This window comes from Myotis lucifugus, unplaced genomic scaffold (genome assembly GCF_000147115.1).
Source record: "Myotis lucifugus unplaced genomic scaffold, Myoluc2.0 scaffold_176, whole genome shotgun sequence".
In the NCBI taxonomy this organism is placed as follows: Eukaryota; Metazoa; Chordata; class Mammalia; order Chiroptera; family Vespertilionidae; genus Myotis; species Myotis lucifugus.
In genome coordinates, this window is record NW_005871224.1 from 1,517,500 (window position 1) to 1,543,275 (window position 25,776).

Consider the following 25,776-nt stretch of genomic DNA (forward strand, 5'->3'; position numbering starts at 1 on the left):
CAGATTATGACAAGTTTGCCAGCTCTGTTGGATGCAGCCAGAACTTGTTGGGGAAGTTTGTTTGCTTTTTAAATTTTTTTATTTATTGATTTGAGAGGGGGGCATTGATTTGGGGTTCAACATAGTTGCACATTCATTGGTTGGTTCTTGTAAGTTCCCAGGTCAGGGACTGAACCCGCAACCCTGGCGTATCAGGTGGATGCTCTAACCAACTGAGCTATGGGCCAGGGCCAGGGGGAGTTTTTGAGGGAGAGAGAGGGGCCACTTTGACCCACCCCCTCAGTTCCAGGTGAGGAAATCCAAGACTGGGAAGGGAAGTACCCCCCCACGCACACCCGCAACCTACCGCCCAAAAGGTCTCAGAGTGGGCGGGGCAGGGGTCCAGGATTCTGGAGGAGGAAGGCAAGAGTCATGCGGCAGGGGGTGTGGTATTGGAAATGCCAGGTTGCTGGGCTGAACCTCCAGTGCAGGTCCCTGAGGCGTTGTTTCTCCCCGAAAAGGGCACCCAGCTTCCTGGAAGTAAAGCTCAGGGAGCAGGCTCCGGTTCACATGCCCTGCAGCGTGGTGTGCTGCCTTCACGGTGGTGAGCTAGACAGAAACCAAGGGGATGAACTCCCTGTAAGCCAGGGCGTGCAGACCGCATGCCCGTGGGCAGGCTGGCGCCCCGCAGCAGGGGACGCCCTGGATGCACCCAGGGCTGTAAGGGTGCCACAGAGGTGCTTCTGAGAAGCCACGTGGTAGACGCAGCAGGGGGAGGCTTGGATGCCTGTTTACTCCCCGGTGTGGCCCAAGCCTCGCGGAGGAGAATGAAAATGAAAGAGAAAAAGGGCAGCTGCAGGGGGTGGAGGCGGGGTGGCCAGGTCACTGGCTATCCCAGGCTCACCATAGCCCCGGAGCTGTCGGAGGGAGAGGCCGCCAGCAGCGCGGCACCGCGCGCGAGTCCAGGGAACAGCGGTAGGTGCGCAAGGTCCCCTCTGCAGCCCGTAAAGTTGGGCTGGGAGTTGAGACTCAGCAGGGCAGCTACTTGCTGGAGGTCACAGAGCAAGGCTGGGAGCAGGGGAAGAGGGTGTGCAGAATGTAGACCTGGGAAACTCGTGGTTTCCAGCATCCCTTGAAGGACCCGGAGCTGGGAACAGGCGCTGGGCTTGCAGCGCCCCAAACGCTGGGGCCGAGGGAGGCGGCAGGGAGAGCCCGGTGGGAGGGAGGGTCCGCAGAGGGACTGGGACGCAGAGGGAGAGGGCGGAGCAGAAACAGGTGGTGGGGTCAGCCTGGGCTGACTGACTGCGCCTCCTAGAGTCTGTAGAGGCACGCAGGTGAGTGCAGGGGACGCAAGCTCTTCCTCCGTGGGGGCCCTTGAAACGGGGGCGTGGGGCTCAGTTTCCCTGTTGGATCATATCTCTGCTCAGACTCTGGAGTCTGGGAACGGCCCTCCTGGGGGGATCCCCTGCAGGGAGGGCTCCGGGCAGCCCGAACTTGAGAAACTTTAGCCGCTGGTGAAATCCGCGCCTCTCTGAGGATATTGGGAGGCGGGGTCTTTCCCGGAATGTCTTTGAAAGTTGGTATCTCTGCCTCTCTTTGGGGTCCTGAGCCCCTGGAATGGGGGTGTGCGCTCTCTAGGGCCCCAGAATGCTGGAGTTGGAGCCACCATATCTAGCTCTGTCTGGGGCCCGTAACAGGGCAGGTCTCTGAGTCCCACAGGCCCTCTGTCCACCTGACACAGGGGAAGGGATACAGCCCAGAAGACCACAGCGCCCCGCTTCCAATGGCAGCCAGGGGTTCCTTACTTGGGCAGGAAGTCTTCCATCTGTGCACGCTCCCTTCCCCACCCAACCTTCCCTGCCCAAAGAACTACTTCAGGTCAACCAGAGGCTAAGAAAATTGGCGCTTCTTGTTCTAGCAGTGATGAAGCAGCATTTTTCTGCCAAAGGCCATTTGGATATTTATAATGTCACTAGAGGCCCAGTGCACCAATTCGAGCATGTGTGGGGTTCCCTCCAATCAGGGTGGATGGAGTCAGTGGGGAGGAGGAGATGAGGGAGGTTGGCCTGCAGGCCTGCCCCATAGGGGCAATCAGGGCTGGTGGGATAGGGAGCGGTGCGTGGGTGATTAGCTGGCAGACCCGCCTCCAATTGGAGTGGGGGGGCGATTGGGGGCCATGGGAGGTTGGCTGGCCAGCCCCACCCCCAATTGGTGTGTGTGGGGGGGGGCAATGGGGAGCAGGAGCTGGCTGGGGGGAGGGGCTTCGGGCTGATGGGATGGGGTGGGCGATCTGGGGCTGGGCCGGCCTGGGGGAAAGGGGGTTTGGCCATCCAACCCCACCCCCTGATCAGCCAGTTGGCTGGCCTCAGTGTGTGTCATAGCGACTGGTTGTTCTGGTCATTAAGGCCTTCTGGTCACTGGCTTTTTATATATATAGATTATCAACTTAAAAATTATCAATATAATTTTTAAAAATTAGCCTGTTAGATTTGGTCAAACATTTAATTAACTCACCCCTAGTTCCTTGGCAGGGCCAGGCTAAAAGATTTTGCTGGCCAGACGTTCCCCATCCCTGTGCCTGGCCTGGTGGAGATGAAGGGGGAGGGGAGGAGACCCCAGCAACTCATCTTCCAAACCCCAGGCTGCCTTAGGCAAGGACCTGGTCTCCAAGATGCCAGGATGTGGACTGGAAGGGTCCTCAGAGATAACTGAGCCAGGGAGTCCCAACTTCCCACACAAGGGATCCCCTGGAGCTGTATAGTGTGCAGGTTCCAAGGCCCTGCCCCTAAACCCCATTGGCTAGGCCTGGGGGTAGGCCTCTAAAAGGCAGGTTAAAGCAGTTATCCCAAGCGATTCTTATGTCAGGGGTCCAATGGTCATACACACATTGAGAGGCACAGATGTGCCCCAACCCCTGTGCTTTCTCCATGTTACAGAAACTCTGGGAACCTCCCCGGGAGGTTTTGTTAAAGGCCACACAGCTGCGTATTTGGTAGAGTCAGGATTTGAACTGAGGTCTTCAGAGCAGAAGGGAGGTTTTCCAAAGACTTGGACACATATGTGGTGAGTGGTCCAAAGACCGTTCTCCAAGAGGCATTAATTGACACTGGTTCTCATAGGGAGGAAACTGGTGCTTTTCTGGTTCTTTTTCATCCTCCTTCTGTTTTGTGTGTAGGGGTCTTTAACAGCACTCTAAAGGCTATGTGATACTCGCTAAGGTTCCTTTTTAACAAACTGGTAAGGCAGCTAACATTATTTTGATAACCTTGTTTTGTTTTCAATGGCAAGTGATACTGTGGTTTTGGTTTTGTTTTTTCATATGAAGTAGTCACAGAAAGTTTTCTTTTTCTAAAATAATAACAAACTTGACCAATGTAACCATTTTAAATGTACAATTTAGAGGCAGTAAGTACATTCACGATGTTGTACAAACGTAACCACCATCCATCTCCAGAACTTTTTCATCTTCTCCAACTTAGTCTGTCTCCATTAAACAATAACTCCTTATTCTCCTCTCCCCACCCCAGTCCCTGGCAACTACCATTCAACTTTCTGTTTCTAAGAACTTGACTATTCTAAGTGCCTCAGATAAGTGGAATCGTGTATTTGTCCTTTTGTGTCTGGCTTCTTTCACTTAGCATAATACCTTCAAAGTGCCTCCATGTTGTAGCCTGGGTCAGAACTTCATTCCTTTTTATGGCTGAGTGATATTCCAATGTATGGATAGACCATGTTTTGCTTATCTGTTTATCTGTCCGTGGGTACTTGAGTTGTTTCCACCTTTTGTCTATTGTGAATAGCGCTTTTATGGATATTCATGTATATGTCTGAGTCCTTGCCTTCAACTCTAGAAAGTTTTCTTTCTTTTTTTAATATCTATGTTTTTATTGATATCAGAGAGGAAGGGAGAGGGAGAGAGAAATAGAATCATCAATGATGAGAGAGAATCATTGATTGGCCGCCTCCTGCATGCCCCACACTGGGTATGGAGTCTGCAACCCGGGCTTGTGCCCCAACCGGGAATCAAACACAGACCTCCTGGTTCATAGGTTAACGCTCAGCCACTGAGCCAGGCTAGAAAGTTTTCTTTTAAAATGAATATATTTGTTTCTTTTAAAATTAATTTAAGGAAAATGCTAAGGTAAATTATAGAATAGGTGGTATGAAGATATGATGAAAAATTCTAAAGGAGGCAGATGATTGGCTGAAGTTTGGGAGACTCTGCATGCGTGGGAAGACCTTGTAGCTATTGTAACAATCTAGGCTGTGGGACTGAGGGCTCCTAGATCAAGGACAGAGCAGTTGAGGGTCTTTTGAAATGAAAAATATAAGAATTGAGGAAGTGTCCAGCGGTGGCAGAAACGGAGGTCTATAAAGTTCCCTTGAGGGAAGGAGAAGCATCGCCTTCCTGGTGGTCAAGAAAGCCCTGCCAGGTGAGTCAGTGTCTTCTTGGCAAGTGGAAACTCAGTTTCCTTGGAAATAGGACCTCTCTTAGTGCTCAGAATGTGTCAAGAAGGAGACACAAAAGGATGCTCATTCAAAAATTCAGATTCCCAGGCCCTGCCCTAGACCTACTGAATCAGAACTTAGTGGGGGTGAGGCCCAGGCTGCTATGTGGTTAGCAACTTTTTCCAGGCAGGTTTCTCTCTCTCTCTCTCTCTCTCTCTCTCTCTTTCTTCTTTCTGGGGCAGTTTTATTCATAGCCAAGTCTGTCAACTGCTGAGCTCTGTAGACAGATCCTGGCAGACAGGGCCAGCCTGGGATTCATCTCGGAGTTCCCAGTGCCCAGCAGAGGGCTAAGCGCTGGTTTAGGTGCCATATTAGGTAGAGCGAGGGTTGAGCACAGCAGCCTCATTCCCCTCCCCGCCCCAGCATCTGGCTCAGGCTCTCTTCCCCCAAAAATGTGTTGACTCCTTTTCCAGGTCATTGACTGCAGCTAGAAATGTTGGGACATGCAGAGGGAAGGCCACTGGAGGGTGGGGAGGCCAGGGAGCCAGAAGGAGGATTACCTTCTGCACTAGCACTGCAGGCACCCCTCTGCCCCTGGCTGCAGCTCTTATAGTGTGTCTCCTCCCTTTTTGTCCCAGGGCCACCAGCCCCCCACCCCCAATAACTGTACCACTTACAGACACATGCACAAACCAAGGTGGTCTTGTTTGACTTCTAAGATTCCCCAAGTTGTGATGAGGCGGATTCCTTCAATGGGGGTCCAGAGAGATAGGTGGCTTACCTGAGCTCTCAGAACTGGTCTCTGTGGGGGCATCTGTGAGGTTCTTTATAGAAAAAAATTTTTTTTATTGATTTCAGAGAGGAAGGGAGAGAGGAAGAGAGACAGAAACATCAATGATGAGAGAATCATTGATCGGCTGCCTCCTGCACGTCCCACACTGGGGATCGAGCCTGAAACCAGGGCATGCACCCCAACCAGGACCTCCTGATTCATAGGTTGACATTCAACCACTGAACTATGTCAACCGAGCCAATTGTGGGGTTCTTTATGATTTCCAGACCCCACTTGGGAAAAACCAGAGCCGAGTTGTCTTGGGTGAGGCTCCCTGGGAAGCAAACTAGGAGATGGAAATTTGCACATAGAGGGTTATTGGAGAGAGGACATGGTTGGTCGGGGAGACACGAGGGGAAAGGCAGAAAGCAGGACTGGGCAGAGGGAGGAGTTGGGTTACGATATAGTCATATCAAAGGTCTCAGCCAATCCCAGGGGGAACGCTGAAGCTGGGACAGACTAGAGGGTTATCTCACATTGAGGCACGGAGATCAGACCTTTGCACTCCACTGCCACCAATCATCACACGTGGGCTACCCCTAGAGAGAGTGTGACTTTGGAAAGAGCTGGAGCTGTGAGCTTGAACCACTTGCCCTGAGCAGCTGTTGCTAATTGTGTTGATCTGAGCGACACACCGCAGTATCCACCACACAAGTGTAAATTGTCAAGTCAGAGAGTATCTGGAGGTCAAGGCCTAAACGGTCACCTGAAGTTGTGTTTTTAACTGTACGCTGGGCAGCCCCTTCTGGGGAGGGGAGGTTCAGGGCCCCCCACCCCCTTGAACCGAACAGCTCCCTCATCGCCTGTTCTGAGATTCAGGCTCTTTTCAATTTCATTTGAAAGCCACTGCTCTAGAGTGACATTCGTACTTAACAGATGAGGGCACTGGAGACCAGAGACGGAAAGGGGCTCACCTATCACAGCCCATCAGATGCAGAGCAGGGCCCAAATCCCAGGTCTCATGAGTCCCTATGTTGATGTCATCCTTGGTCTGTTGTAAACTCAGCCATCGCTATGGCCATGCCCGTCCCCTCCCTCCCCCCTCCCTCCAACTGCTGAGAAGCCCTGTGATCAGGGCCTGGAGCCAATCATGCTTCCATTTTTGGCTTTCCTGCTCTGAGGCCTCTTTGTTCAGCGCAGAGGGGCTGGGGAGCTGTGATGGAAATGCCAAGATACTTGAGGGTGCTGGAACTGGGGGAGGCGGGGGGTGGGCCCACTGGCATCCAATGGAACTCCATGCCCCACAGTTCCCAGAGAGCTTATCTCTTAACCGCCTTTCAGTCCAAGCTGGCATCAGAGCTGGAAAGACACACCTACCATCCCAGATGCCACAATTCCCATGCTTCCTGCTCCTCCCCTTTGTGGAGTTGACCGTGTGGGTGTGCAGGGCCAGTCCCCTCCAAGACCTGCTGTCGGAATAGACCCTCCTGTGCCATTGTGGGGCAGAACAGTTTAATCCTGCCTCTTTCTGCCCCAATCACCCACCCATTCCAAGCCATCCTCTTTCTAGCAGGTCAGAGACAGAAGGGACCTTAGAGGGTCTCTAAGACAAAGGTTGCAAACCCAAACGCCTGAAGGACCATAATAGTGCAAAATGGGGTCAGGCAGAAGGCAATAGGGGACAGTGGGAACTTTGGCAACAATCATGTACTCTGTATGGAGACGTTGCAAGGGTAATTAAGACACCCATATACATACTCAGGTGGCCTTGGGAGATAAAATACCTAGGCCTATGGGTCTGACTCAACCCTCATTTTTGAGTCATATTCCAAGTCAAGCTCCCTGAGGCATAAGAGCCTGCAGTTAGAGTCGAGTGCCAGAGCTAACCAATAGCAGTATTTCCAGACCTCTCCTGACATGGAGCTTGTCTGGCCTGCTGCCCCCTAGTACATGCTCACACTCATGCACACACTTGCATGCACACACATCTTCTGATCTCCCTGCCTGGAAGAGAAGAGACTAGAACCTCCAGCCACTTCCAGCACCATAAGCCCCTCAGCATTGCCACATACCTCAGTTTCCCTTCTGTCTCTTGTGACTTCCTCCAGTCCCTCTAGGAAGTGAAAGTCTTGAGTGGGACTAGCAGTTTCTTATGTTCCTGCGGTGCCCACGCTGGGCTGGCAGACAGCGGGCCAGAGTGCTGGGGATTTCTCCTCTGAAGGCGGCCCTGCCTTCCCCTGTCCTCCTCCAAGCCCTGGCCATTCTCATCTCCTCCCCGCAGAACTGCAGGCTCTTGGGCCCACATTGCCCCTCCTGGGGTAGCCTACAGGGTCTCAAGAGTACAGATGTTCCCTTCCCAGTATCAATAGGTGCCAGGCTCTGTTGGGGAGCCACAGAGATACTCCACCCCATGAAGCGTCCATCGTGTTTGACTTTGCTTTGTTTCTTATAAACCTCAGGAACCTTTCAACCTTGCTAACTACACACCTCACTTCATAGCACTCTATGGTCTTTGGTCCACATAAGGCAACTCTCAGTTTCCCTCTTCCCTTTCTGTCACCCATTCCAACGCATTCAGTGTGTGTCCTTTTGTTTATATGTGTCCTTTCTTTTAAATTGAATTTATTGGGGTGACATTGGTTAATAACATTATAGAATTTTCAAGTGTATACCAGTAACTCTGTAATACATCATCTGTATACTGCATGGTAACCTCACTACCAAAAGTCTAGTCTCCTTCCATCACCATATATTTGACCCCTTTACCTTCTTCCTCCTCTTTGTATGTGTTCTTGTAAAATAGGTGTTGCTTTTTGTATGTGCATGTTGTCACTCTGCACGCCTAGAACTGGGCTACCAGAGTTCATCCTGTATTTTTTACTTTTTAACTCTGTACTGTGTTATTACAATCCGCCTGTGTTGCTCTGTGTGCATTTGGTCTGCTGCTTCTAATCACTGCACCGTCCTCCATGGGTTGTAGTGGCTACTTTTTCCTGTCCCTCCCCCAGCAAGGGATGACAGGTGGCCTCCAACTCCCTGTCACCACTCACAGCACAGCAGTGAGTATCCTCAGATGTGTGTCCTTGTAGAGCTATGGGAATAGTTCTTGGAGCTGCACAGACCCAAGAACAGAATTGCTGGGTTGTAGGGTCTCCACATCCTTAGATATGCTACGTCAGAGGTCCTCAAACTTTTTAAACAGGGGGCCAGTTCACTGTCCCTCAGACATTCCACACATGCGCACTGCGGGCACGGGACGAGTCGGCTGCTAAGCAGGACAGGCAGCTTCGGCAAAAACACCCGGCGGGCCGGATAAATGTTTTCAGCGGGCCGCATGTGGCCCGCGGGCCATAGTTTGAGGACCCCTGTGCTACGTGGTCCAGGTTCTTCTCTGGGGCGGTCACACCAGCCCTCTCCCTCCAGCCCGTTTGAGAGCATTGCCCAGCTTTCCAATTTTTGCCGGTTGTACAGTGTCAAGTGACAACTCGCTGTTTTCATTGTGGAGCTTACAGCTTAGAAGCACGTCCTGATGTCTCACTGTAGGCGAGTCACAGCAAACAGATGAGGTAGACACGCGATGCCCAACCAGCACCGTAGACCTCACAACCCAGAGAGGCTAGGTCAGCCGTGAGAACTCACACAGTTACTGTGGAACTGGGGTTTGAACCCAGAGCTCACCTTCTTAACCCCTGTACTATTATGATCCTATTTTGTCCCTCTTCTAGAATATTACCCGGGTCTGCACCACCAGGGACGATATTTTGAAACCTCTTTAGGGGCCCTGGAGACCCGAGCCGGTGCTTTTCTTGTAGGAGATGCTCAGTAAATCATTGTGTTACAGAGAGAAAAAAACGGGCAAGAGGTTTCTTTGTGTTTATCTGGAGGGCTGCAGGGTGCAAGAGGAAAGAGGAACTTCTTTGACCTGAGACCCACAGAGATGCTGATTGGGTGCTGGTTGTGGTAGATAAGTATCTCTGGGTCTCTGCTTCCTACCACTGTCTGACCTCCGGAAGCAGCTTGTTATGAGGGTGCTGAGGGGGCCTTGGGGGAATAGAAAGGGGAAAGGCATGAGAAATCTAGAATCCCAAAAGGCCTTAGCTGTATGGACTCCCACACCCGTTGGTGAAACTCGGGTTCCGAGGGGTAAAGAAATGAACTCAAGATCAAAGATAGCCCGGCTGGCATGGTTTAGTGGTTGAGCATCAACCACTGAACCAGGAAGTCTTGGTTTGATTCCTGGTCGGGGTGAATGCTTGGGTTGCAGGCTCGGTCCCCATTGAGGGGCATTCAGGAGGCAGCCATTAAATGATTCTCTCTCATCATTGATGTTCCTGTCTATCTCTCCCTTTTTCTTCCTCTCTGAAATATATATATATAATATTTTTTTAAAGATCAAAGGTAGAGCTGGAACTCAAACCCATGTCTCTAGACACACAGTTCTGAGATTTTTCCGTTCCTTCCTCCAGAGGAGAAGCTCATAGTCAACAAGTAGGGAAGTATCACTTTTCATACTCTTGCACTGTAGTGCAGAGCAGTGCTGAAGGTTTTGGGGGGGGGGCAACAGAGGAGCCCCTTTCTCCCTCTCAATTCCTCCTCAGACCCTCAAAGATATATGCCCTCTTCCTGGGAGGATGTTGTGTTGACACAGGAAGAGCTACATAAACGGAACGTCAAGCTGCTCAGGTCTGACTGAGGACATTCTGGTCACACTTGATTTCCCAGGGGCGGGGCAGGGGTGGGGGGAGAAAAAATGAATTTTTATTTCAGAAACCATTTGGGTGCATACACTCTTTCAAAACCTACAGTATAGTCTGAAATGAAGATAGAACTGATCCCCAGAAGGGACTTTTGGTGGCAAAAGGACTAGGAACTTTTTTTCAGTTTGATGTGGATGGTGGTAGCCCGGGGGGAAGGCTGGGTTCAAAGAGGACCTTCTAAAAATACTGCCCATTTACCAAAAACACAGACTGCTCTGCTGCGCCCCAGAAGCTCCTCAAAAGGAGAAATCATCTTGCCACCCACATCCTCTCTTGCTGGGTGAGGGCACCTCCCCAGGGGCACTGGGGGCCAAGAGTGACTAGCAGAAGCTAAGACTTGGGAGCCAGGCAGTTGGTTCAGAACCCAGCTCCCCACTCTCTGAGCCTGACTCTTCCTCGGAGGAAAGGGAATACAAATAGCTAATGTGTGAGTTAGACTAAATGGGGTCATGTTTATACATCATGTCATTTGGTGCCTGGCACTCAGAAGGCACCTGTGAATTCTAGTTATACATCATTCCTGTTGATGGAGGGAGCCCACCACGTGCTGGAACCCAGGTTTAGGTGAGTGAGACGGACAGGGGCCGGCCCTCCCAGGGCTCCGCCTCTATGGTCTGCCCTGTGCTGGGCAGCTGAAGGGGCCTCTCTCCTCTGCAGTGTGGTGACCAGGGCCATCTCTGTCATCACCCCCCCCCCCCCCGGAATTGCTGGTGGGAGAAAGGGTCCAGTTGAGGGGCCTTTGAATAATATCCTAAGCATCTAGAGCAGTGGTTCTCAACCTTCCTAATGCCGCTACTCTTTAATACAGTTCCTCATGTTGTGGTGACCCCCAACCATGAAATTATTTTCATTGCTACTTCATAACTGTAATTTTGCTACTGTTATAAATCGTAATGTAAATATCTGATATGCAGGATGTATTTTCGTTGTTACAAATTGAACATAATTAAAGCATAGTGATTAATCACAAAAACAATATGTAATTATATATGTATTTTCCGATGGTCTTAGGAGACCCCTGTGAAAGGGTCATTCGACCCCCAAAGGGGTTGCGACCCACAGGTTGAGAACTGCTGATCTAGAGACACAGGAAACATGGTCATGGGACCACTTGAGGGGAGAAGAGCTAGACCGAGAGACAAGTAGATCTTGGCAAGAATGGGAGGCACTGTGGCCTTGCTGGAGATCTAGACTAGGAGCCTAGACTCTTGGGTCTGAGTCCTAGCTCAGACTTAATGGGCTTCCTCTGACTGTGGGCCTCCTGAGGGCTTGGTGCACCACACAGAGCCCCCCCTTGGCCTTTTGAGGGTCCCTCAAGGTAGGCTTCATTATTCCTGCTCAGTGGGACTTGACGGGGGACCTGAAGGCGCACCCCCCACCTGGTGCCAGGCCGGGGGTCCTGAAGCTGCACCTCCCACCCGGTGGGGCTTGACAGGGGTGGGGCCGGCCAGGTCTGGATCTCACCCAATGGGGGTGGGGGCGGCTGGGTCTGGGTCTCGCGTGATTTTGAGGTGTGCGTGGGTGGGTGAGGACTTGACTCTGGGTCCTGCGGCACGCCCCAGACTCTGACAGGAGGAAGATTTTCATATACATTTTACTAATTTTCTTTTTATCTCTGACACTTCTATTATAAAGGGCAAATAGCAATATTAAAATATTTCCTCTAATTCCCTTTTAATGTGCACGAATTTCATGCACCAGGCCACTAGTAATAATAATAATGGCCATTACCCATATTGTACTCATCATGTATATGTGGATGCTGTTCTAAGCTTCCATTCATAAAGTGCTGACTAAGCACCAGTCACCTCCCAAGGGCACTACATGAATTAATTTACCTAATCCCTAGGAGTTACCAGTTATTTTAATCTCCATTTTATAGGTGGGGAAACTGATGCTCTGAGAGGTTTAAAAAATGAACTTTCCAGGTTGGGGTGGGTTGGTCGGTAGCAGTGTTTTCAGAGTCAGGCAATTTGACTCCAAAACTTCCATGAATTGCCTTCTTTCTCTTTGTCAGTGTAGTTTCTTGCATTTTACCACATTTAGTGATATTGCCCAAAGTTTGAAGCTGAGCCTGTCTATTGGTGAGGGTTTGTGGAGACCCGCTCCCAAAGGTCCCGCAGGGTAATGGCGAAGAGGGTTGTTAGCACTCAGTTGTGGGTTGTTAGCACTAAGCCTAACAGCCTGGAAAAAGCGGCAGATTGCTACAAAGTAGACTCCCAACAAGTAGCATGGACTGAAAGTGGGAGGCAGGCAGCGGGCAAGATTTGGGGCAGGGACATCTTTCCTCCCCATCCTTGAGAAAATGGTAGATTTCTTGGGGCTCTCAGGCCACGTGTTGGGAGAAATGCAGCCCTTCCCCCTCCTCTGTCTCCCTGCCTCCCCACCTCCCCGCCTTGGCCCAGGAAAAGGGCGGTAGCTTGGCCTTTCAGTTATGCTTCCTCCAGTCATGGCTGGCTGGGCTCTGATACAAACCTGTTGTTTCCGCCTAACGCATTATAAATAGGCAACTCCAGCCAGGGCTCTCTGTTGGATTGGAAAGTCCATTCTCTGTGACTTCTGGGTCTGTGCTGAGATCCCCCCACCCCCTCCCATCAGTAGTGAGAGTTGTTGAGAGTGAAAGGAAAAGAGCACCTGGAAGGTAGTGAGTTGTGTGTATTTTCTCACAATCTTACCCTCCTTCCCCATTTTAACTCTGCTTTCTTCTGGGTCAGGTGGGGGTTCTCAGAAGGCTCTCTCACATCCCTGGCCTTCAAGGCCAGCTCTTCTCTCACCTCCTCCAAGAAGCTTCCTCTGATTCCTTCCAACATGTATCTGTGTCCCATGTGCGTTGAATGGTGGCACCCAAAAGGATATAAACACATCAAATCCCTAGAACCTGAGAATGTGACCTTATTTTGGATAAGGGCCTTTGCAGTAATTAGGTTAAGAATCTTGAAATGAGATCATCCTGGATTTTCCGGGTGGGCCCTACATTCAATGGCAAGTGTCCTTATAAGAAAAAGGCAGAAAATTTGAGTCACAAAGAGGTGATGTGACCACAGAGGCAGAGATTAGAGTGTCTTGGCCAACAAGGTCACATGCCAAGGAATGCCATCAGTTCCCAGAAGCTAGAAGAGACAAGGAAGGATTCTCCTCCAGAGCCTCCAGGGACCAGGGCCCTGTCAGCACCTTGATTTTGGAGTTCTGGCTTGCAGAACTGTGAGAGAATAAGGCTGTATTGTTTTAAGGTGCTCGTTTTGTGGTGGTTTGTTGCAGCAGTAGACTACCTGAACTAGGGAGCAGGTGGGGGTATTGGAGCCACACAGGTGAGGCTTCAAATTGGCTTTATCCGGCCGGAGCTAGCCTACCTTCCAGGGTTAGTGTTTTGTTTTGTTTTAAAAACTTGCCCTGCTGGTGTTTCTCAGTGGTTAGAATGTCAGCCCTCACACCAAAGGGTCGCAGGTTAGATTCCTGGTCATGGGCACATACCTGGATTGGAGGCAACCAATCAATGTCTCTCTCTCACATAGATGTTTCTTTCTCTTTCTCTCCCTTCCCCCGGCTCTTAAAAAAATAAAATCAGTGGAAAAAAATAAAATCTCTATTGGGATATAATTCATACATCATACAATTCACCCATTTAAATACAATGGTCTTTTTAGTATATTCACACAGTTGTGCAATCCTCTGCACAGTCAATTTTAGAACATTTTCATCATCCTCCCCAAAAGAAACCCTGTACCATTAACAGTTGCTCCCCATTTCCCCCCACAACTCGACCCCAATCCTAGCTACTAATCTACTATCTGCCTCTAAAGATTTGCCTATTCTGCATATTTCATATAAATGGAATCATACGATATGCGGGTCTTTCTGTATGACTTCTTTCACTTAGCATGATTGTTTTCAGGTTTCATCCATGTTGTAGCATATGTCAATACTTATTTCTTTTTATGGCTGGATAACATTCCACTGTATGGATTTACCACATCCTGTTTACCCATTCATGCATTGATGGACATTTAAGTTGCTTCTGTTATTTTGGCTGTTACGAATTACAGATAAGTTTTTGTGTGGACATGTCCAAGGTTATCTTAAAGATTAAATGAAGTAGCATCTAAGGTACTTTCTATGGCCTTTAACAAAGGATAATGAAAGATCTTACAGAAAATCTGCCCCAACTGCTTCAATTTACAGATTAGGAAACTGAGGTACAGAGAGGAGCAGAGAATTGCTCAAGGTCACCCACAGCAGTAGAGCATTACAGCTAAATGTAGGTCCTTGAGTCAGTCTGCCCAGACCAAATCCTGGTTCCACTTGGATTTGGGTTACCTTATGTAAGTCACTTCATCTCTCAGAGACTTAGTTTACTAGAAGAGGCAAGGAAGGATTCTCCCCTAGAGCCATAGTACAAAATAAGGTTAGTGATAATACCTGCCTCATATAGTTATTGATGTGAGGAGTAAGTGTACTAGCCTATGGGTCTGGCACATAGTAGGTGCTCTCGGTCCTAGCTGTCATCATTTATGGCAGTGCAGGATGTGGAACTCGGGTCTCCTGGCTTACCATGTGTAAGATGTCTTGACTCTACACTTCTCCAGTTTCCTCTCCTGTGTTATGAGCATCTTCCTAGTGTAATTGTAAGTTTTTTGAAGGAAGGAACTATGGCGTCCTCTTCCCATGTCCTGAGCATATAAGAGGAGCTGACTGAGCTCTTTTGCGCACTTTCGTTGGCTACCCCAACCCCGGTCTTTACCAAGTAAATCAGCTGGTAACTATATTAATTCTCTGCATCTTTTCAACATTTGATAAGATGACCACGTGTGTCTCCCTTCCAGGCAGTGGACAGTGTACCACCATGGAGTTGGGGCCTCTAGAAGGTGGGTACCTGGAGCTGCTCAACAGCAATGCCGACCCTTTGCAGCTCTACCACCTCTATGACCAGATGGACCTGGCTGGAGAGGAAGAGATGGAGCTCTGCTCAGGTGCGCTCTCCTCCCTCCCGTCCCTCCCCACCCTCAGCCTGCAGTGGAGACTGGCAGCAACCAGTGTAAGCGCGGGCCACGGAGCTCCGGTCAGCACCGCGGACAGCTCCTGTCCCTGGCAGGAGGCTGGCTCTCTCACTGGGAACGTCTCCCAGCCCAGCCCCGCTCCTCTCTTCCGCCTTCCCCACCAGCCCTCTTCCCAGATCTCTCCTGTCTCATTCAAGGGGCTTTTCCTCACAGAACCTGACACGGATACCATCAACTGCGAGCAGTTCAGCAGGCTGTTGTGCGACATAGAAAGTGATGAAGAGACCAAGGAAGCTTATGCCAATATCGGTGAGAAAGTACTCCGAGCCCAGAAAAAGGACAGTTAAGGGGAAAGGTGTTTTTCCTCTTTTGTTAATCTCCCCCATTCACCATGAGCCACAGCCGCTCTCTCACAAATCGGGGCAAGGGGGTTTTGGGGCGAGGGCTAAAAGAACAGACTCCAGGGCGGACTCCAAGAAGATGGAGAAAAGTGAGGGAAAGGGACCCCTCCACTAATGACCCACAGGCAAAAAAACCCTCACTTTTACATCCTTTGCCTCCATTTCTCTCCCTTTTTCTATTTCTTGTTCTTTCCTCCCTTTGAACAAAGCCCACGCTATACATCCTTCCCTCCCATTCTCCCAGCTCCTAAACCAAACTACTCTTATCACCAGATGTGTTGCATCCTTTACAACAGAGGAAGTGGGCATTCTTAGTATCTCCATTTTACTGGTAATGAAATGAAGTTCAGAGGTGAAGCAGTCTACCCAAACCTGCATTAGAGATAGCCATGGGCAGGTCTGAAATTCTAACCGACGCCTTTCTCATTTCAGGGTCTTACACTTAACCACAAAAAGGGAAGTATCTGGGGTGGGAAGGTTTGCTAAGGCCTAAGCTGAGAGGCTGGATTGCAGCTTTACAAAGAGTGAGGCTTTCAGACGGGTGGAAGTCTTGGGCGAGAGGTGTTTGCATTGTAGTTGTTTGGGGCTGGGTGGGGCAAGGATCCCTCCTCGCCGGAGCCACCACTATCCCACACGGAGACATTGTTGAGGTGGAAAAAGGCAGCCCTTGTTCTGGAAGACACAGCCCCCACCGGAAAGTAACCACTTGGCTATTAAAGTGCAGGCTGAGCCCTGGCCATGTGCTCAGCTGCTTGTAGCTCAGCTGGTTGTAGGTCGTCTTGTACACCAAAAGGTGGCGGGTTCGATTCCTGGTCAGGGCACTTACCCAGGTTGCGGGTTGGATCCCTGGTTTGGGGTGTGCGAAGGAGGCAATCAATCAATCGTTCTCACATCGATGTTTCTCTCTCTCCTCTCCCTAAAATCAATTTTAAAATATTTAAAGTGCCGGCTGAATTTCCTGCCCCCCATTTGCCCTCTTAGCTGGGCACCTTGTACACTGAACAGCCTGCACAGCTGTTCTTCGTTGCCCTTTTCCTGGCAACCCCAGGAGCACGTCACTCAGGAGGCCTGTGGTCAGCACAAATGTGGCCGGTCTTTCCCAGGGCACAGTCCAGTGTCACGCCAGCGCAGAGGATGGAGCGGTGTCTCAAATTACAGAACCGAGAGCCTGCCTGCTTCCTTTCTTCCTGGGAATTTACTTGCAGGAAGCAGAAGTGTTTGGGGCGGAGGGCACTCACACTTCCTCACAGCGGGAGGCTGTAGTAAAGGAGCTGGGCATCACTAGGATTTGGGGGTTTCTCCCGGAAGGGGCATCTACACAGGAAGTGGAACTGCCTGAGCTCCTCAGGTCTGTGGGTTTGCTCCTGGGCACGCAATCATTTGAGACATCCTGTAATATCACATCGGTTTCCATATATGTAAGAAATGGGAATAATAATCACACTTTCCCCATGTAATGGCTCGGGAGGATTGAATACATGTATGTGTGTAAAGCAGTTAGAAAAGGAATTTGCAAAGAGTATACATTCAATAAGTGTTAGGTACCACCCCACCCCTATAGTCATCATCACCCTTATCATCATCATCATCATCATCATCATCATCATTTTTGCCCTTACTCCATTCCTCAGCTCAGAAGCCTTTAATGACTCCCTATTATCTGTAAAATTAAGTCCTAACTTTCTCCAACATGAAACTTCTCCTGCAGATACCTGTTTCTCAGTTTCCCATACGTACCCCAAATATCCAGAAAGCCCCCACTCTCGACCTCTCAGGCTCTGCCCCATCTTTCAAGGCCTGGCTCCAGGATCCCTTCCTCTGGGAAGCCCTCCCTGACTGCCCCATCCCACTCTCTCCCCTGACCTCCTGCCATGATCGTTGTCTTCCTATTGGTTCCAAACCACATTCTCCTTCATATAATTAGCCACTTCATTTATTGAGTGCCTACTGTGTACTGACTACTGTGTTGAATGCTTTAAATGCAGAGCCTCTAATTCTCACCATCGGTCCCTGGGTTGTAGGCATTACTTATTCTCATGACATAGATGATGAAATGGGGGCCCAGAGAGGTTAAGTAACTGGCCCAAGGTGGCATAGTGGGGGAGAGAGCTGAATTGGAACTCAAGCCCCCCTGACAACTCATCCACACTGCGCTGCACTCCTTTAGAGCAACAGATAAGTTTCTGTGGATACATACCCCTACCCTTCAGTTAGATTAAGGGCCCATGAAGGCTCAGTGTTCCTTCATTAATTTGATCATTCATTCAGCAAACATGACTGAGAACTCACTGACTGCACTTTTCCTTGTCTGGGCAGCGGAACTGGACCAGTATGTGTTCCAGGACTCCCAGTTCGAGGGCCTGAGCAAAGACATTTTCAGTAAGTTGGGGGCTCTTGGCTCAGTCCACATTTCCTTCCTTGTTCCTTGGGGAGCACTGTAATGCCAGAAGGCCATTCTTTAGTGGGTGGTCAGATCCCTTCCCAACAGAGGGACAGCACGGGTTCAGCTGGGGTGTCCATTGACTGTGCATGTTGGTGTCTGGTTTTCTTCCATAGTCGAGCACATAGGATTAGAAGAAATGATCAGCGAGAGTGTGGAGATGCTGGAGGAAGCAGCACAAAAGAGTCAGAAAAGACGTGAGTGAGCCCCTCCCTGGTCCTACCCAGTCATGTTTGCCTCCTGGCCCTGCCTTCGCTCCACAGCCTGTTGAGGCTCTCAGCCTCTTCCCTCATTAAGTCCTGACTAATCCACCTGGGTGTGGGTGTCCCACCTGCCTGCCTCTCCCCTCCCTGCCCCCAGGGAGGAAGCAGACGGCCCAGGCGCAAACGGCTACTCTGCTGGTGGGTCTCTGTCACTGGCTGTGTTGACTGCCATGTCCAAAGGACCTTTAGGCTCTGGCTTCCCTTTCGTCCTTAGTTGATACCCCTGTATTTGGGGGAGGTCTCTTCAAGCGCAGGTTTTGGAATCAGCAAGAACTGGGTTTTAATCCTGGATCTGCTACTTATGCTCCCTGTGCCCGTGGCAAGTACCTGCACCTTTTTGAGCTTCTTATTCAGTCTCCCTGCCTCCTCAATCTGGCAGCCAACATGAGCTTATTTTTTAATTAAATATTTATTGTTCAGATTATTACAGTTGTTCCTCTTTTTTCCCCCCATAGCTCCCCTCCACCTGGTTCCCACCCCACCCTCTGCCCTTACCCCCCTCCACCCTCACTGTCCTCATCCATAGGTGTACGGTTTTTGTCCAGTCTCTTCCCGCACCCCCCACACCCCTTCCCCGCCCCCCCAGAATAGTCAGTCCATTCCCTTTCTATGCCCCTAATTCTATTATATTCATCAGATTATTTATTCACCTGATTTTTAGATTCACTTATTGATAGATGTGTATTTGTTGTTCATAATTTGTATCTTTACCTTTTTCTTCTTCTTCCTCTTCTTAAAGGATACCTTTCAGCATTTCATATAATACTGGTTTGGTGGTGATGAACTCCTTTAGCTTTTTCTTATCTGTGAAGCTCTTTATCTGACCTTCAATTCTGAATGATAGCTTTGCTGGGTAAAGTAATCTTCGTAGTAGGTTCTTGCTATTCATCACTTGGAATATTTCTTGCCACTCCCTTCTGGCCTGCATAGTTTCTGTTGAGAAATCAGCTGACAGTCCTATGGGTATTCCCTTGTAGGTAACTGACTGTTTTTCTCTTGCTGCTTTTAAGAGTCTCTCTTTGTCTTTTGCTCTTGGCATTTTAATTATGATGTGTCTTGGTGTGGTCCTCTTTGGATTCCTTTTGTTTGGGGTTCTTTGCACTTCCTGTACTTGTAAGTCTATTTCTTTCACCAGGCAGGGGAAGTTTTCTGTCATTATTTCTTCAAATAGGTTTTCAATATCTTGCTCTCTCTGTTCTTCTGGCACCCCCATAATTCGGATGTTGGTACGCTTGAAGTTGTCCCAGAGGCTCCTTACACTATCTTCATATTTTTGGATTCTTTTTTCTTTTTGTTTTTCCAGATGGGTGTTTTTTGCTTCTTCGTATTTCAAATCTTTGACTTGATTCTTGCAATCCTCTAGTCTGCTGTATAATATTCTTTATTTCAGTCAGTGTATGCTTAATTTCTAGTTGGTCCTTTTTCATATCCTCGAGGGTCTCACTAGATTTCTTGAGGGTCTCACTAAATTTATCAGCGGTTTTTAGAAAATTCTTGAAAAACCTTGTAAGTGTGGTTTTGAACTCTATATCCTGTAGTTTGCTTTCCTCCATTTCTGTCATTTGTGACCTGTTTCTTTGTCTCTGCATTTTGGCTGCTTCCCTGTGTTGATAGAGTGGCTTTCTGTGCTAGGTGTCCTATAGGGCCCAGTGGCTCAGCCTCCCCAATTACCTGAGGTGGACGCTCTTGGTGCAACCCTTTGTGGGCTTTGTGCACAGTCTTGTTGTATTTAAGCCTTGATTGTTGTAGGTATCACTGGGAGGAATTGACCTCCAGGCCAATTGGCTGTGAGAATCAGCTGTGTCTGCAGTGGGAGAACTTCTGTGCTGGAGACACCCTTCTGGGGCAAGACTTGCTTCAGTGGGGCTTTGGTGCTCACTGAGTCTGCCACCTGAGTGTGTCCCTTATGGATCTGAGGACTTGTAATCTGGATGGTCCCACTCTGACCACTGGGTACACTGGCTCTTGGATCTCTAAGGAGGTGCTAATTTAGCCTCTGCCTGCGGCTACCCAGCAGGAGCTATGGAGAGATCTGCAGATTTCTCTTCTTTGTTTGGGGTTTGGAGGTGTCCAGATGAGGCCCAGCTGTGAAGCAATGCAAGCTGCTGTGGGGCCTTGGGCCTTCTTTTGGATGTTCTGGGTCTCTCTGACCCAGCTGCAGTTTGTTAGGTAATTTTCAGATTGCAAAGGGCCAGGCCTTTCATATGCAAAAGCCTTTGCCCACAGCTTGGGTGGGGCGGGGTCTCAGGGGATCAACAGGGCGGAGCAAGCAGCTATGGCTGCTCCTCAGTCCTACCCTAAGAGGCCCCACTTCTCAGTGTCCTGGTAATCGCTGCAGGCACCTCTGAGGGAAAGCCGCCCTCGAGTTCCGACCGATGCCAGACAGTCCAGTTTCTCCCCGTATGAGTCCCCAGAGATTCGCCCGGAACTGGAGTTCAGAGCAGTCGGGAGCTTGAGACTCCCTCCTGATTGAAAAAGACAACTGTGTCCTCAGTTGCCAGCACTTTCCATGTGCGCCTCCGTACCTCTGCACTTTACTTCCACACCTCCTCTGAGTATCAGTGTGCTTTCCTCTTTCCTTCTAGTTGTAGAATTTCCACTCAGCCAGCCTTCCTGTGGTTCTGGATGATGTCCGATTTGTCTTTTAGTTGTATTTTTGAAGTGGTTGTGCGAGGCAGCAATTTCTGGTGTTTACCTATGCCGCCATCTTGGTTTCCCAACATGAGCTTTTTAAATACAAATCAGATCATTCCGCTTCCCTGTTAACCTTCCAATGGCTACAAAATACATGCCACAAGGCCTGCATGATCAGGCCCTTTCCACCTCTCCAAACCCCATAAGCCACCCTGCTCCAGCCACACTGGCTTCTTTCCATTCCTGCAACCCACGGGCCCTTCCTAGCCCCAGGGCCTTTGCACTGGCTGTTCTCTTTATCTGTAATGTCCGTCTCTACTTCTTTCCATGGCCAGCTCTTTCAGATCTTTTAGGTCTTGGCTAACATGTCACCTCCTCCTGTAGGCTTTCCTTGACCACAATTTTCACGTGATTATCTCGTTTACTTTCACCTTGCTGTGTCTCTCCTAGAACCTGTATTTGTCATAGTCTGAACTAATTTTATTTATTGCCTTTTGCCTAGTTCCCCCTCTGTGAGGACAGGGACCTTGTCTTTCTTACTTGTCACTACAGCCCCAGCATCTACCACAGTGCCTGGCATGCAGCAGTACCTCAATAAGTATCCGTTGAATGACAATATCTGTAAAATGGGCATAACAGTTAATGAAGTGCATACTATCTGCCAGACCACGTGTAAGCCCTATACCAATTTCTTTATGTTCAAACAGCTTTTCTCAGTTTATTTCTCTCGGTTCCCCTCTCTGAAGACAACCTATTTGTCATTTTCCTTTTTGCCTTGTTAGACATGTTATTTACCTAGAACCGAACTCAATGTTATTGTTGTTTTTTTTTTTAACTTTCTACACAAATGGCCACATTTTTACCTATACTATCTGCACCTGGCTTTCTTCATTTAACAGTCGGGGGGCGGGCGCGGGCGTCACTTGTGTATCACTGATGCAGAATTGTCTTGCCTCCAGGAAACCCTTCCTTCCTTCCTTCCTTCTTCTTCTTCTCTCTCTCTCTCTCTCTCTCTCTCTCTCTCTCTCGTCTTCATGTTATGAATATTTTTCCAACATTTTGTTATGAAGATTTGCACATACAATAAAGGTGGAAGAATTGTATTTCAAACAACCACATAGCTACCACTTTACATTCTATAATGAATGTTTGGCTGTATTTGCCTTAACCCATCTCTATCCATTTGTTCATCCCCCTATCCATCCACCCATTCATTCATCTTACATTTGGAACATTTTAAGTGAATTGCAGATGCTAGCACACTTCCCCATACATCCCCCTTTCAGCGTCCTTCCTTGTTCATTTCAGGTCTGCACAGTATTTTGTTGGTGGATGAACCATGGTTTGTTTACCCCTTGCTCAGGGACACCTGGGGGTTTTCTCCATTGGTGTGCTAAGTATCTGATCCTCACTCACTGATTTTCAGTGTGCTCCTGCGAGGTGGAATCACCCTCCCAAACGCCCATTTTACAGTCGAAAGATCACAGGCTCAGAGAGGCTGTGTTGCAAAGACACACAGCTGGAAAGGGATCAAAAGCAGGCGTTTCATATTTTTTTAAACTCAAACTCTTCTTGTGTGTCTACTCTGTGCTCGTGCCACTTCCAGTACCTCACTGTCCTGTGAGCTTCGAGGTGGGGTTTGGTTATAAACAAATGGACATGGGGAACAGGAATGGTCAGGGGAAGGGAGTGGGACCCCCAAGGCCACCTCCCAGGCAAAGCTATTTAGCCTGTTGGGGCCCAGGAGCCCCTCCTGGCTGGGAACACCCCTCCCCTGGGCCTGCTGACCCTGGTGTTCTCTCTGCAGCCTTCCCAGAGGAGCTGCCTGCAGACCTGAAGCACAGGAAGCTCGGTGACCAGGGCTGGTGGGCCCAGGGTGGTGGGGGGCGGGGGGGGGGGTGGTCGGTGGACCGCAAGGCAGAAAAGCCAGGGCTCCTCAAGTGCACATAGAAACTGGCATTTGAGAGTCGAGGATCAGAGAGGCAAAGCCACATGTCCAAGATCACACAGCTAGTGAGAGGGGGAGCTGGGATTAAAAACAGGTTTTTGATCCCAAAGCTTGTATAGTCCGAGGGCTGCTGGGAAACTCAGCTTCTACAAAGCCTCCTCCCTAACATCCCTCTTCTTTATGCTGAGTCACAGCTGAGACCTTGCTCCACTGCTGCTTTCAGAGTGCAGTCAGTCACCCGTGCCCTCCCGCCCCCAAGCTTCAGTGAGCCTCTTCCTCCTAGCTCACCATCTTCCCCACCAGATGCTTCCTCCCCTGTCCCGCGCCCCCCCCCCCCCCCCTCCGCCCCGCCACCTCCCTCCTCCCACCCAGTTGTTATTGCAAAGGTGGAAAGACCAGCCCCTGGGGAACAGACTGAGGAATGAAAGGCTCATGGTCTGATGGAGGAAGCCTAGTCCCTGAGCTCAGGGAGGTAGGGGTCCTGCCCATGAAGATCCCAGGATAATGGAGAAGCAGTCCCTGTCTTCAGGGAGCTCCCAATCAAATGGGGGAAGCAAGTCTCTAACCTCTTAGATCTCCCCATTACACCCCTGCCCCAGTCTGATGGGGGTACAGCCACTCCTCTTTGGGAAGTGCTTGGGGCTCCTTGGGAGCTCTGTGACTGGCTGTAGAAAGTGGAAGGGCCCTGGGCCAGCAGCCTGCGTACAGGTCTGTCCTGCCTCAGTGGCTCAATGGGGCCATCACGAGTCTCCATTCAGGAAGCTCTAAGGGCCCAGGCACAGGAGAGGGCTGGGGACAGGGGCCTGGCTGCTGGGCACAGAGTAGTTGCTGATCAAACCAGCTTTGCCCAGGGCTGAGAAGCAGACGGGAGTTTCCTCCAACTGCCAGGAGAGAGATCTACTCTGCTCCCAGAGCGCTCCTACCCCAGGAAGGCCCCTCCAGGCACCCACTTAGACCCCACGCAGCCTCTAACCCGGCCTTCCACACAGCCGAGCCCCTGACTGCGCCCGTGGTGACCGGCACTTTCCTGGTGGGGCCAGTGAGTGACTCCTCAGCTCTGCCCTGCCCATCACCCCCTGCTCTGTTCAACAAGGAGCCAACATCCGTCCAGACCCAGCTGGAGGAAACCGTCCTGACGCCTGGTAGGTGAGGGGCTGGGAGAAGGAGGGCTCCCCCCTCCCTGTGCCAGAGGAGTGACGAAGGCAGGGCCCACCAGGGACAGAATCCGGAACCCAGCCAGTGTCACCCACTCCCGTCCCAGCCAGTCCCATCCTGGGTTCCCATCAGCTCAGTCTGCGCCAGAAAACATGTCCCCACCCCCCCAACCCCTTCCCCGGGAGGCACAGCAGGGAATCCCCACCAGTTAGAGAACTCGCCCGCCAGCCAGTGCATCCATCCACTGTGGAGGGAGCACCTCTCTGTGCCAGCCACTCTGCCAGGTGCCAGGGACACTGCCGTGGGCAAGGCAGACGCCGCTGCTGCTCTTCGGGAGATTGGAGCCCTTTAGGAAGAGAGTCAGATACTAATCAGATAAGCACAAAACAGGATCACAAACACAGGTGCTGCAGAGGGTCGCACCTCACTGCCTTGGTCTCTTGCAGCGCCCCCCTCCAGTTCCTTGCTGAGCTGCCTGAGTCTCCCTGCTGGGTCCATCCACATCATCCCCACCCTGCCTGCTCTGCCCCAGGGGCTCTGGCAAATCTCAGGAGCCGGGACAGAGGTGTCCAGTATACTCATCTACCAAGGTGAGTGAGGGAGGCCTGGCCCCACCCCCTCCCTGCTACCTGACTGCTCCCTCCTCCCCAGGCATGTGGCAGGTGCAGCCTAGAACCCTTTCATGATCCTTCCTCCTCTCTGTCCCCATTTCCCAAGAATCAAAGTAGAGGAGCAGAGCTCCCAAGGGGGTCTGGGTGAGGGACCCACTGAATGGCTGTGTGGCCTTCAAGTGTCACTTTTCCCCACTATGCCTTTGTTTTTCCTTCTTTTCCCCACACCACTAAACATTATTATATTTTAAAACTACAACATCAATACATACACATTAAAAAGTCAAATAATAAGAGATGCTTATAAGGATCACTGAGTCTCTCCTTCACTCTTTTAGTAAAACCTTGTGAGCAGTTTGGTGTGCATCCTTGCACAGCTTTCCCTGAATTACCTTGTTTCGTGATTAGTAAAATGATCCATTCTGTCGGCCACAATGATGGGCTGTGAATTGCCCAAGGGAAGGCATGTTTGGCTCTCAGAGACGGGAGAGAGAATGAGGCCAGGGGTACACTTCCGCTCAATTGAAGAGCATCCTTTGAAGGTCGCATTGCCAATTTATGTATAAGCACAGGTGCCCCAGAAGCAGAGGGACATTTGGGGCATCTAGGAAAATGAACGCTGACCTAAGCTCTCTCTGAGCTAATTGTGTCCGTTTCACAGATGGGGAAACCAAGGTTTCAGGCGCTAGATGTCACTCCAGAGCTTTTTCTTCAACTCCATCCTGAAATGTTGTCCTTTGAAAGTTCTCTTTTCCTCTCCCCAGACTCCCAAGCCCCACAGGCTGATCTGAGGTGGGGTGACTCAGTTGGGTTCCTGCAAGGGTATCCGGTTGTTCTTATATTTCCTTCCCACCTAATGTAGGCGAGATGCCCCAAGCACCCCCTTCCAGCAGCCCAGCTATCCCCAGCCTCCCGAAGTCCCCAGACCGGCCTGGCTCCACCAGCCCCTTCGCCCCGGCTGCAGCCGACCTTCCCAGCATGCCGGAGCCAGCCCTGACCTCCCGTGCAAACATAACAGGTAAGGGGCTCAGGGCCTGTGAGAGGCACTGGAAGCAGGATTCGGGCCCTGGGGAGAATTGCTGCAGACAATCAGGCCCACACCCAGCTGCCTGCGGGGACAAGCAGGCTGAGTTTATGTAAACAGGGCCGGGAGGGTGTCCAGGGAGTGGAGGGCCTGGGAGGGTGGGCGAGGGGGACAGCTGGAGAATCCATGTCCCACCTAAACCAGGCCACCAGCCTTTACCAGCTTCTCGCCTGGCAGGAAAGCCCAGTGTGGCCAGATCTTCTGAATTGTCAGCAGGATCTGAAAATCTTGATTTTTTACGTATTGTGATTTTTAAAAACATTGGCGAAAATGTTTAAAAGTACAGTAA

At 50.3% G+C, this 25,776-nt stretch overlaps 1 protein-coding gene across 1 annotated transcript in view; it reads left to right on the top strand.

The window, feature by feature from the left end:
- CIITA (class II major histocompatibility complex transactivator) overlaps positions 1–25,776 on the top strand; it is a 53,326-nt gene that overhangs the window by 12,099 nt on the left and 15,451 nt on the right. Inside the window, 8 exon segments of the mRNA XM_014462275.2 lie at positions 14,778–14,924; positions 15,165–15,260; positions 17,669–17,731; positions 17,909–17,989; positions 22,497–22,541; positions 23,627–23,779; positions 24,239–24,382; positions 25,266–25,421. Of these exon segments, the coding sequence (XP_014317761.1) occupies positions 14,778–14,924; positions 15,165–15,260; positions 17,669–17,731; positions 17,909–17,989; positions 22,497–22,541; positions 23,627–23,779; positions 24,239–24,382; positions 25,266–25,421 (885 nt within the window).